This window comes from Pristiophorus japonicus, chromosome 6, assembly GCF_044704955.1.
Source record: "Pristiophorus japonicus isolate sPriJap1 chromosome 6, sPriJap1.hap1, whole genome shotgun sequence".
Lineage (NCBI taxonomy): Eukaryota > Metazoa > Chordata > Chondrichthyes > Pristiophoridae > Pristiophorus > Pristiophorus japonicus.
Window position 1 is genome coordinate 223976724 of NC_091982.1, and position 13653 is coordinate 223990376.

Below are 13653 nucleotides of genomic sequence, written 5' to 3' on the forward strand. Positions count from 1 at the left end.
CTCAGCCCTGAATTTCAGGGCCATAATGATTTTCTAAGTGCCCCGTTACCACTTCCTTAATAATGTATTTCAGCAGTTTCCCGGCGACTGATGTTAGGCTAATTGGTTTTTATTCTTGCACAGCAGCCAACTCCTTTATTATGAATTTAATTTTCAGAGATACTATTTTGAACAATTGCCAAAGATACTGACTCTGCATCTGAAAAGATTCATGTATGATGCCTACAGAATAAATTACATATAGCTGAATACTTCCATAGATATTCCAGCAACACTAAAGTTTTTGCAGAAAAACAAGGTATTCTGTTTTATATAATACCTGATTCTGTCTGCCTTGCTGTCTCATGTTCTTCAGTGGTTGTTTACCTAATTTGAGTGGGAGAATAAATAAGTCACAAGTCACTAATATGGTTTCCACTTGCTATATAATTGTCTTGAGATTACTTTACTGAGGTAGCAGGTGATAAGTGCATAGATTAATGAACTTTGAGTTTAATACTGGGATGTTTCATCTCCGTGTGTTTTTTAAGCATAAATGTGAACCACTGAATCAACCAAAATGTTACCTTGCTTGGTTTTCAGTTGTATCGATTTCAGAAAAATTGCCAGTAGCTCTTCACATTCCACCAACATGTCCAATATTGCAATGGACCAATTGGGACAAACGGCCTAAGTTAGTTGTGTAAAAGGCAATTAGAAAATAATGTCATCTTTCTATCTGCCAGCTAGTCAATTATTTAATGCAAACCTGTTTCCTAAAAAGAACACAAGATAGAATATACCTCTAACCAACTTCCAACCTTATCCGTTTGTTACACACAGAATCAGAATGCTGGTAAAGTGTCTGAGTCCTGTAGCAACCCAGGTAAGATTGGTAGAATTTGCCATCGTCTTTTGTTATCAAGTTCCTATCACTCTGCAGTACAATGCTGCTATTTGTTGTGTTAAGTCAAACAATAATATTGTCTGGTTGCAGAGTTGTTGTGTAATTGAAGTTAGGCAGTTTAATTGAAAGGTGAGACCACAGTTAAATTATTTCAGTCAGAATTCTGAGCATAATTGCAACTTTGTGCATGACTTAAATTTTTAAGTTACAATCTAATTGTAATTGCTTTAAAAAGTGAATATATGTAAAATAAAGGGTTTGTGCTTTAAAAAGAACTAGCTTTATTAATTCTGCCAGTAACTCATTCAATTTTAATATGACAAATGATTATATTAAATAAACCAATTCCTGCAGTTTCAATAAACTTTCCATTTCACACTACTGCCTCTGAGTCCATTAAGCTGTTTCAATATTTCTGTGTTGTAAATAGACTCACATCAGTGGGTGACACTGATAATTTATTACCCATTTCTAATTGTCCTGAGGAAGTAGTGTACGCCTTCTGTAGTATTTGTTTTTATGACTGAGTGGCTTGCTAGAACATTTCAGGAGGCATAAAATGTGGGACAAAAGTCACATGTCAGCCAGTCTGGTTAGGGACAGTAGATTCCTTTCCCTGAAGGTCATTAGTGTACCAGTTGGTTTCTACAATGATCCAGCAGCATTTATGGATGTTTATTTTTCTGGTGCTAGCCCACAAATTACCAGATTTATTGAATTTCACAACTTGCCATGTTGGAATTTAAGCTCACAACCTCTGGATTTCTAGTCCAGTATCATAACGCTTTTAAACTCTAAAATTCAGCTATTCAAACACCATCCTTGCAGTATCTCTTTATCATTGCTAGATTCTGAGTATTCTCTTAGAAAAAAATAGAAGTTTGTGTGTGTGTATTATATACATTTATTGGAAGAAGAAGTAGAACTGTTTATTGTTCCTTCAGAATTGGTATTGGATTGATACCTACAGGATTCTACATTAACAAACATAACAATTGCATCAGTTAGCCTTCAATGCAATTTTTATAAACATTCATTCTTGGGATGAGGCCATCACTGGCCATCCCTAGTAGCCATGAGAAGTGATAGAGGGCCTTTTTCTTGAACTGCTGGTATTGATTTGATATAACTGAATGGCGTGCTAGGCCACAGTTCTCTGGATTACCAGAAACATAACCACTACACTACTGTACCCGCATATAATTGACTGAGAATGCTTTGCATAAAATTCCTCCAAGTTTTTTTTCTTATTTAGGTCCCTCTAATACCAAACACTGCTCAGTAACAAAGAGGGCAGGCTGAAAATAAGGAAGCTGCAAATACAACTCTAACCAGCTGCAGGAAAAATATGAACTCATTAATCAATTTCCATTGTACAGTGTCATATTAACAACAGAAACATTAGCAAGCTTTTGATAAAAATGCAGTAGCCCACTTAAAACAAACTTAGATTTAAAAAAAAATTAATGACCTGATTAGTTTGTCAGATATATTTGATTATGTAGTTAGAATGAAGGTCCTCAAACAAAGAGTTTGTCAAATGTGACTTCTTATTTTTAATTATGTTCTTTCTGCTTTCTTATCCCTTTTCAGAGTACTGTAGCATATGAGCTGTTTGCAATATGTGAACATTTGGGTGAATATGGCAATGGCCATTATGTTTCGCGCATTAAATCTTGCACAAACAAGTGGTATTGTTTTAATGATTCAAAGGTCACTGAGGTATATGCATTTTAAATTAATTTACTTCTATTCTATTGAATTCATTTTAGCTCTTACAATATGTCTACACTAACAAATATGTGAAAATATAAATGTAATCATGAATTTATAGTTGCTTTAATGGGACCTACCCAGTAATTCTAATTCTATTGCAGAACAATCTGTCCGCCCCCCCCTCCCATTTACTCATTACTCCATTAATTAACCAATTTTAAATGGAATAAAAAAGGTCAACAACACTTTTGTTCAAGGGAGAGAAGAATAAAATGGGTAACTATAGAATAGTTAGTCTAACTTCAGTTATATTCAAACTCTTAGGGGTTGAAATTTGGTATTGCTGTTTTTGAGACGGTGACACTGGCTGAGTGCTGATTTTAATGGCAGGCAGTAGGTGGTGTCTCAAACTGCAAAACTCAGCTTTCCCACCCAAAGATGAGAGAGCAGTGCTAAAAATGGTGTTGCACACTCATCCTCGTGCGCCAATGGAGCGGTATCTCGGGAGACCTACTGAATATATTCAAAAAGGAGTTAGATGTAGTTCTTACTACTAGGGGGATCAAGGGGTATGGCGAGAAAGCAGGAATGGGGTACTGAAGTTGCATGTTCATCCATGAACTCATTGAATGGTGGTGCAGGCTCAAAGGGCCGAATGGCCTACTCCTGCACCTATTTTCTATGTTTCTATGTTTCTATGAATGTCCTGATGGTAGGCTGCTGGCATGCGAGATGACAAAAATGAAAAAAGTTTCCGACAATTTCCCTCGTCCACACTTCCCCACTGGTCCCATTAATACATACATGCTAAAAAAAAAATAACCACTTACCTTGATCTCTGGCTGCTCCCAGCCCAGGATCCCCGATGTCCCGCCAGCTTTTCCAAACTGTACGAACGCCTGCCGGTAAGGCCACCGTACTTGCCTAATTTCGCAGCTGCAGCATGCTGGATAATGTCACCATGTGGGTGGTGGTAGAGCACTCAGCTATACGTCTTGGCACCCCACCCAACTAAATTTACCGTGAGCTGAGGAACCTGGTCGGCGCCGTTGGTAAATACTTAGCTGGTGTTAACAGGTGGTGTTGCCAACGGAATTTCGACCCCATGGCAATGATAATTCAAAATAAATTAGTGCATAAGTTAATCAAGGACAACCAGTTCAGGTTTAGTTGTGTTTGATAACCTTAATGGCATTCTTTGAAGAAGTTACCAATTGGAGAAGTAAAGGCAATGTAGCAGATACAGTGAATATGAATTTTTAGATGACGTTTGATAAAGTGGGTCTCACAATAGACTTGCTGGAAAATTCAGGAGCTTGCTATAAGAGGAAATATAATGGCATGGGTAGAAGGTTGGTTGATGTCAGGAAACAAAGAATTAAGATAAATGGGTGTTGCTTATATTGAAGAAAGGTTGGCAGTGATGTGACACAGAGGCCAGTGCCAGGCTAACTTTTGATCTCAGTATATATATATAGATGATTTGGACTTGGGCATACAGAACACAATTTTGACATTTTCTGATGACACTAAAGTAGAAAGTTTGGTAAATTGTTGGAGGATTGTAAAAGACATAGACAGGCTAGCAGAATGGGAAGATATATGGCAAATGCAATTTAATGTGGAAAAGTATGAGATTATACATTTTGGTTAGAAATATAAGGAATCTGAGTATACACTCAATTGAAAAATGCTGAAATGTGTGGATAAATAGGGATACTTAGGGGTCCAAATATGTACTACCTTGAAAGTATGAACGCAGGTAAATAAAGACATTAAAAAAGCAAACAGCATTTTGGATTTTATAAATAGGGACAAAGAGCACAAGAGTAACAACACATTTGTAGCAAACAATGGTTGTGCCACAGATAGAATACTCCTATGTAGTTTTGGGCTCCCCATTGTAGAAAGGACATTAAAGCCATAGAGAATGCACAGTGTCGATTCACAAGGATAGTGCCAGAGATGGGAAACTATCGTTGGGGAGAGACTTGAGATCGTGGAGTAGAGAAGGTTAACAAGTGACTTAATAGAGGTTTTTAAAATTATAATGGATTTTGATGGAGTGAACAGGGAAAGACTATTTCCTCTGGTTGGGGAGTCAGTGATGAAGGGTCATTAAATTATAATTGCCACTAAGAGCATGAAGAGAGAGATTAAAAGAAATGTCTGTATTCAGAGAGTTATTAGAGTTTGGGTTGTGCTCTGCCACAGGGAATGGTTGAGATAGCGACCATTGCATGTTTTAAGGAAAAATTAGATACATTTTTAACACCGAGATGGATACAGGAATATGGGGAGAGCTTGGGGCAGTAGAATTAATTAATGGATTGTTGTAGCGGAGACAAAGCACAAACAGAATGGGCTCAATCATTTTGTACTGTAAATGTCTAACTTTTATAGTAGATTTTCAGTTTTTATGGTTTGGGTCAATTCAGTTAAGCTTTCCTTCAGGAGTTATTTGTTTTCTTTTTAAATTCCAGAAGTCTACCTGTTCATATTTCTTTTTGCTTATTCATATTTCATAAAACCATTTAAATAATAATTGGTTATTTACAGATTAATTCAGACTTTACAAGACAAAAGGAAACTGACAACGCATCAAATGGATTCCATGTCAGGTATGTTATTTATTAAATCTCCTTATGCAGTGAAAACCTGATGAGATCATATCACAGGAGAAGTGTAAGGTTTTGACCTAATATTTACATCAGTTTTATTCCCCTCCTCCATTACACTATGATGTATGGGGATAAAGCAATAGAACTTCCTTTCATCACTACACCACTGATGAAGAGTTACCACTGGTGAATAATGGAAGTTCATGGATGATTGAGACACCCCAAATGTTGGTCTTGCACACAACACACTAATCAGGCGATGAAGAAAAGGACAATAGAAATAACAAAAGAAACAATGGCCCAGAATGCACTGGAACGTCGCATTTGGCCCCAACACCAAAAGTTAGACTGTTGTGTGCCCTAAATTATGCCCCAACATTTGCTGGAGAGCTCAATAGAATATGCCACAGCAAGGATAGCAGCGCAGTCAATGTCCAGTGACACATGTTTGCTATCAATTCCAATTTTGATCACTTGAATGGTATTTCATTATTCATCCACTTTTTATTCTTGTTTATAAAAGCGCGTATCTGTCCTGTGAGTCCCTTTTTAAGAATTTACCACAAATCTGTTAGCCAGGTTATTTATTTTGTTTTCTGAAGCTATTTCGGGTGTAATATGGGCAGCATGTGTGGCCGTGGGTACCTGAGCTAATTGAAGGCTTCTAAATTGTAATCGTTTTCAGATCTTGGTGGACAAATTCATTTTAAAGCAGCGTCCTGTATTTTGCGGGGGAAATATATTTGAAAACCTGTCAGATCTGTAGGAAGTAATTATTTAATAATTCATTTCTCAGATATCCCTGCCTTTAAATTCAGAGCAGCTGAAATAGAAGTCGTAACTCTTTAAATAGACCAATTTTACATTAATTCCGACAACAAAATATATAATGGTGCTCCATCCCATTATATGGAATTGAATGTAAATATCAATATGAATTCCAAAAGGAACAGATATTTGGATCGAAACTCCATGGTAAAGTTAATGATTCACACTGTTGAGAGATCAGTAAATTGATATAAACGTTAAACGACTTTCAAAAATTCAATTCCATTTAACAGGAAACTTTCCAGCCAGCTAGTACATTGGAAAAATAATTGTCTGTGCATTAGCTAAGGGAAATGGATCTTGGAGCAATAGATCATGCCGTTGAAAGGTTACCAGCACCATTTGATTTCCGTCTTAAGTGGCAGCCATGACCAAATCATGATTAATCCAGCAAATTGGACATCATCGTTGAAGTTATGAGGTGGGGCGGAGCTATGATTATAGAATTCCCCCTGCTTTGGCGAGGTTCACGGCACAGCTGAGGATCCCAGGAAATTTTGGTGTGGTGAAAACAATGGACTGAGTCACTCACACCATAATTTCCTGAAAATAATAATGATGTGTGCCATAGATGAATCATTGCTCTGGAGCAAGTTTCCAGCAAATTCAGACCCATTAAGTGGCTTAATCCACCAAGAAATTAAGGTGAGGTACAAACAAGGAAGTGAATATTGTGTAGATTCAATGTCTTGTTTAAGGTTTTGTCCCTGGAAAATTTAAATGTATATTTGACGTGAGCATAATAAAGGTTTCTCTGTATTTTAAATTGGTGATATATAACATGATTGGTGATCTTATTAGGGTTTGACATTGGCCCAGAAATCCCGTTTTTTCCTTCACGCGGGCATTCGACTGGATTTTACAAAAAAGAAGCGCACTTACCTGAAGCTGCTGGGCCCACACGAGTTCCCAGTCCTGAGGCCTCCACTGACTGCGCGTCGCAGTACATGTACATCAGGATGTGCACAGGGCTGGAGCTGCAGTCACATGGCTCTGGGCAGCCAATCACGTAAAGTATGTTCTCATTCATAATAATGTGAACTCCGTAAGTTGGAGTTCCCATTATTATGGATGAGAGCCCCCAGCCCCCAAACACACAAAACATGAATAAAAAATAGAAAAAATACACTAGTTATTTATGTATTTTTTTTTAATTCTGATTTTTTTAAATAGTTTTTTTAATTATCTTTAAAATAAATTTAACATATTGGGCAGAGTATTTAAAAATAAAATGTGTTTTTTTTAATGTTATTTTTTAAGTTTTAAGTGTGTTTTAAAACTCTTACGCCTATAAAAGTAGGCTATATGCCTGCTTTTATCAGGCATGAGAGTTTTGAGGACATTTGCTGGGCAAGATATGGCAAAATCCCACAATCTTACCCTTGCAAATGTCCTCGCTCCTGATATGCATTGGATCTATCAACCTCCAGCTTGACAGATCAGAAAAGCCGGTTTTCAGCGCATGCACATTGTTCGCTGAAAACCGGCTTTTGCGATGCCTTCCCGGGTCCGTACACGCATAGAAACATAGAAAATAGGTGCAAGAGTAGGCCATTCGGCTCCTCGAGCCTGCACCACCATTCAATAAGATCATGGCTGATCATTCATCTCAGTACCTCTTTCTTTCTTTCTCTCCATACCCCTTGATCCCTTTAGCCGTAAGGGCCATATCCAACTTCTTCTTGAATATATCTAATGAACTGGCAACTCTCTGCGGAAGAGAATTCCACAGGTTAACAACTCTCTGAGTGAAGAAGTTTCTCCTCATCTCGGTCTTAAATGGCTTATCCCTTATCCTTAGAATGTTTCCCCTGGTTCTAGACTCACCCAACATCAGGAGCATTCTTCCTGCATCTAACCTGTCCACTCCCGACAGAATTTTATATGTTTCTATGAGATCCCCTCTCATTCTTCTAAACTCCACTGAATACAGGCCCAGTCGATCCAGTCTCTCCTTATGTGTCAGTCCTGCCATCCCGGGAATCAGTCTGGTGAACTTTTGCTGCACTCCCTCAATAGCAAGAACGTCCTTCCTCAGATTAGGAGACCAAAACTGAACACAATATTCCAGGTGAGGCCTCACCAAGGCCCTGTACAGAATGTTCCCGATGTTGGGGGAGTCCAGAACCAGGGGAAACATTCTAAGGATAAGGGGTAAGCCATTTAGGACCGATATGAGGAGAAACTTCTTCATTCAGAGAGTTGTTAACCTGTGGAATTCTCTTCCGCAGAGAGTTGCCAGTTCATTAGATATATTTAAGAGGGAGTTGGATATGGCCCTTACGGCTAAAGGGATCAAGGGGTATGGAGAGAAAGCAGGAAAGGGGTACTGTACAGCTGCAGCAAGACTTCCCTGCTCCTGTACTCAAATCCCCTAGCTATGAAGGCCAACATGCCATTTGCCTTCTTCACCGCCTGCTGCACCTGCATGCCAACCTTCAGTGACTGACCTGGGGAGGCTGGGATTTCCAGGCCTATCAGAGATTTCTTCATCACACTTTAAATTTTTAGAACTTCAACTGTAATGGGGGCATATTCTTTCTCTTTGTGTAAAGTTAAGAAAAAACTCTTTTTACAAAACTATTATTTGCCTTTACAGATTTTTAAAAAAAATTTGTAGACTCCCAGTGCAGAGCTTAACTCACTGGGAATGCTGATTGGAGAATCGGTCTCAGTGATCAGAATGCATGATCAACTGGAACGAATTTCTGGGCATTCATTTTTTAATTTAATAACCAGGAAATTGGGAGCAGATGAATTGCAAGCTCTGATCGCTGTACCTATTCTCTGATCCACTCTTCTGGCAAACAAGACTCCACACCAAGAGCGGAACCTCTGAGAATTTGCCAAGCTATGTGGTTCCCTTTTGAATAAAGAGTGTATATTTAACCACTGCCTTTTGTATGGCTCCCACGAATCTATATTTAACTGATCAAAATTGCCTCATGTGAATTCAGTGCCTGGCACTGATACACAAACTCTGGTGGGGTCAGCACTGCAGTGCACTGATGGCATGATCCTGACAGTCTGCAGATTTTGGGGGAGCCATATTTTAAAATTCATAGGAACAGTAGTAGGCCATTTAGCCCCTCGAGCCTGTTCCAACATTCAATGGGATCATGGCTGATTTGCGACCTAATTCCATATACCCGCCTTTGCCCCATATCCATTAATGCCTCTGATTAGCAAAAATCTATCAATCTCAGATTTAAAATTAATAATTAATCTAGCAACAATTGTTGTTTGCGGAAGAGAGTTCCAAATTTCTACCACTTTTTGTGTGTACAAGTGTTTCCTAATTCCACTCTGGAAAGGTCTGGCTCTAATTTTTAGACTATGCACCCCCGCCCCCGCCCCCCCTCCCTCAGTCCTAGACTGACCAACCAGCCAACTATCAACCCTATCTATTCACCTTAATATCTTGAAAACTTTGATCAAATCATCCTTTAACCGTCTAAGTTCCAGGGAATACAACCCTAGTTTGTGTAATCTCACCTCTTAATTTAACCCTTGGAGTCCAGGTATCATTCTTTCACATTAAAAGAAATGTAAAAGGGCTTTTGCAACAGCAGTAAAGAGTCGCTTCAGAGATTTTGCTCCTGACAAAATGGTGTTGGCGCATACACGTACTGTATTATTACATTTGATCAAAAAGAACATTCTGATCATTTAGTTGATGCACATTATAATCATGTTATTTTTTGCAGTGTACAGCAATGTAATGTGAGTAATATATATTAGTTTATGAAACTCCACATCAGCGTACACAGATAAGTTGGTACAGAAAATGTTTAGAGCTTTGGGATTGGCTTTCTTTCATTAAAGTTTTGTGAACTAACTGAACACTGAAAGATCTTCAGAAGCCAAAGTGCGATGTTAAACCTAATCTTTAATTACTGCTTTATCTTTTACGCAGTTCCTCTACCGCTTATGTACTGATGTATAGGAGAAAGGATCAGAACACCAACTCAGGTAGGTAAGACCCACTATATGGAGAAAAAATTAACCTGAAGTTGTACCTACTCAGCAATCATACCATGTGTCTTCATTCCTGTATAGTAGCTCTCGGGTGCCAGCTTTTGTTTGCAACCAACTATAGTCTGCCACACTGTGCCATAACAGTGAATTAGAGTTACATCATTTTCCACACAACCTGGTAATAGAATATTGTAGCCTGTTGACCGGCTGCACAGAATGTCTCTGTTCTTTGAGTGTATTTCTTGAAGATTACATGCAGTAATTACAGTACGGGTAATGTATCACTAAAAACCCACCTGATGATAAAGCTCTGCTTAATATCTGTTGAATATCTTTGAGGACCACCATCTAATCTAAAGTTTGAAGTCTTTGTGGTATTGTGGTACATTGTTAGTGAAATATATTTTTCTTGACATTTAATCATTTTAGCTAAAAAAATGGAAGTACACCAAGTTAATATACTTTTGCATTGTAAATACTCCCTTTTAACATATTGTTGCTGTTAACTAGAAGCCCAGTGTCCCTACCACCAGCCATGAAGACATGTATAGTCCTTACAAATAACTCTAGGGACTTCTAATTTCCAGATCATTTTGCGTCCATCTAATCAGTCTTGTTGGTCAGCTGTTTTAGTTTCGCCCTTTCTCGAATACAGTAGAAATCCTCCTGTAAAGAAGGACTTTGTTTCTCTCAGTTCTTTGAATGCTCATGTTATTTTAAAAATAATTCTCATCATAGGCATGAGAGGCCAAAATTCCTCAGGGGTTCTGACAGGTCTCTTGTTTCCAGGAGTATATGACTTGCCTTGTAATGGGAAGAACCTCTAGGGATGGAGTCAGAGGTGGGGACACCCTACACCTACTCCAATGGCTGAGTTGGGACTCAGCGTACCTCTGCATGTCGGTACACTAAGTGATTTGAGGCATACTGGCCTCCAATTGTGAAAAAGTGGGCTCTACCAGTGGAATCTAGCAGCCTGGACCCTCAAAGAAAAAAATTTTTCTGATCAGCCCCCTTACTCAGGAGGGCCTGGTGGTGATTGCATGGAGGGGGAGAGAAAGGGGAAGGGGGAGGGCCTTGGCAACCCTTCATCCCCCACACCCAATAGCAGGTAGGGCACCAGAGTTTCTAGCAGCATGCTGCTGGGGAGCACTGGAGATGCAATAATAGAGGTGCCTATACCCAACTGGCCCATGCAAATGAGGTGCCATCCCACTAATACCACAGACTCAAGCAGGGTCAGTATTGAGAACCATTGGTAGGAAAGATGCCAGCAGATCATGTTGTGAGGAATTTTGAGACCATTATCTTTATTTACTGAAAGGTAATACTGTAACATAGCGGATTGTGGCATTGACACGAAGCACCGTGAGTGGTAGAAGCAGTTTTTCCCTGATCAAATAATGAGTTCCTTATCTCAAGCCATCTATATAAGTGGCAAACAAAGGTGAGCCAATGCTCTTAAAAGTGGCAAGTTAATCCAAACCATTCTCTCATGCCTTCTATCGCCTACATTAACAAAGGGGTGTCCTCCTAATCAAGGGACAGTGGGGCTGATAATGTAGCCCATGTATCACACAGTCAGTGCTCTGCAGGCACTGCACAATCCTGAGGTCATGAATGTCTGTTCACTGACTGTTATGTGCCAGGCACTTTGCTGGCATAAGGGGAAGGGAACACTAGGCATGAGGGCATTGGTGCTTGATGGGTGCTGGACAGCAGTCGGCAGGATTTATTTTTGCTTAAAAACACTGTGGCTTCCTCTTTAGCACACATTTCAATCAGAAAACTGTTTAGCTAGAGCGTTGCTCAGGCACTCCAGTTATATGGTGAGGCAGTCATCTAGTTTACATTAAAATCAGTAGTCTATAGTACCTAGAGCACAGCTTGTGCGCAGGCCTCCTGCTTCCGTCACACTTATTGCCCACATTGGAAAGCACGATGTGGCTCGGGTATGTTGTAGGCCTCAAGCACTCCCATCCAATTTTCTGGGCCACAGGTGCACGATGTGCCCCAGTATTTGATGTGGTGTGGCCAACAGGCGGAGTATAAAATAACAGGAAAATGAATTTATTTTAACTAATAAATAATTGTTTACAGCCTTCTGTAGGAATAAATACAAAAAGATAAATATTGTCGGTTGCTTTCAGAATGTGGTGAAAGAGAAAATAATCAACCTGCAGAGGAGGTGAAGCACATGTCAGAAGACAAGAAGATAGAAGATGGAAAAGGGAAGGCAAAAGGGAAAGAAGGAGAAGAGGAGAAATCACGAGCGGCAACTGAAAGGACAGCATTATAGAGCAATAGAATTAACATGAAAATAACAGCGAATACAATGGTAGATAAAGAACATGGTAACTTTTACAATCCGACAACAATCATGGAAAGAGAGAAGCTGATTCAAGTACAGGAAAAAGGAGAACTAGAACAGAGCAATCGAAAGGCAAGAAAGCCAATCAAAGAAAATAGGACAAAAATAGGGAAAATAGGAAAAAACACAGTGAAAGCAGAATGAAATGCAGAGGAACTGATTGTGTGTGAAGTTGCAGCAGTAGAAACAAGTGGTGAGCCAAAAGAGGAAGGTAAAGGTGATGATATTTCAGGGGGAAATGATCAAATGGTTGAAGAAGACTTAAGAATGAGAAACCAAGAGAAAATGGTGGTAGATTTCAAAATATTACAGTATGAAGCATGTTCCAAAAGATGGATATTCTGTTGCAGCTTTATAGTTATCTTCTGTGTTGGTTTCCTTTCATGTCCTTTTCATCCCTATTTGCTCTCACTTCCAATACCTCTAGCCACGAACAACCTTTCTTCAGCCAGGAAGGGGCAGCACTCTGGGTTGGAATCCTGTCCATCGCAGCTGCCGATCCCACTCTATGTTCAGCCAATGGAAGGACAAGATGGCAAAAAAGTTATTAAATCCACTCAGGTTGAAACTCATCATTGGAATCAATCACTTTCATGTGGTGAACTACCTGGCTGCCCAAACAGGAACTGACAAAATTTACTTATCAGGCAACCATAAGACTCTTTGTTCTGTATTTTATGGCTGACATTATTGCCTAGTTTTAAGGAGGTTACATAAAGACATTAGAATATACAGCACAGAAACAGGCCATACTTGTGATCCAATTAGTTTCCTCTTTCATTTACAATTGAGCAATATTCAGTAGAGGAAAGTAAAAGTTATTTACAAAAGCTTAAAATGATAGATCACCAAATTTCATCAGAAATATTGCATTATAATTTTTATAGAGGCTGCAAATGCACATAAAATATGTTCTATGAATGAAATGTAGCCATTTTGCTGTGTAGTCCAGTCACTGATTGAGTAAACAATGTAAGCAAACTAATATTCTCTGTGGATGCTCAAGAACCTCTGTGGTCTTAAAATATGATGATAACATTTGCAACCAAACTTCAAAATAGTGATATTGCCTCTTTGGTAGATTTTGTTCAACTATCCTTGTTTTAGGGGCAACAAAGTCTTTTCATTGCATGAGAATTGATTACATTTTAGAATTGTGCAAACATCAATCTGTACAATAAATATTCCTCGACAAAACTTGCATGTTTTTATGGGTTATAATACTTCCTGCACATGTATATAATGTAAGATAA

General features: G+C 38.9%; 1 protein-coding gene across 3 annotated transcripts in view; it reads left to right on the top strand.

The window, feature by feature from the left end:
• The window catches only part of LOC139265392 (ubiquitin carboxyl-terminal hydrolase 47-like), a 52175-nt gene extending 38522 nt beyond the window's left edge, over positions 1-13653 (top strand). For 2 of the 3 annotated variants that reach the window (XR_011593550.1, XM_070882382.1), the window contains 6 exons: positions 158-298; positions 823-865; positions 2480-2608; positions 5162-5223; positions 9968-10023; positions 12180-13653. Coding sequence is in view for 2 of the 3 variants with exons in the window: in XM_070882382.1 (XP_070738483.1) it covers positions 830-865; positions 2480-2608; positions 5162-5223; positions 9968-10023; positions 12180-12328 (432 nt within the window). In the remaining variant the exon portion in view is untranslated. The remainder of the gene's footprint in view (positions 1-157; positions 299-822; positions 866-2479; positions 2609-5161; positions 5224-9967; positions 10024-12179) is intronic. The other variant, XM_070882380.1, reaches the window with a different exon arrangement.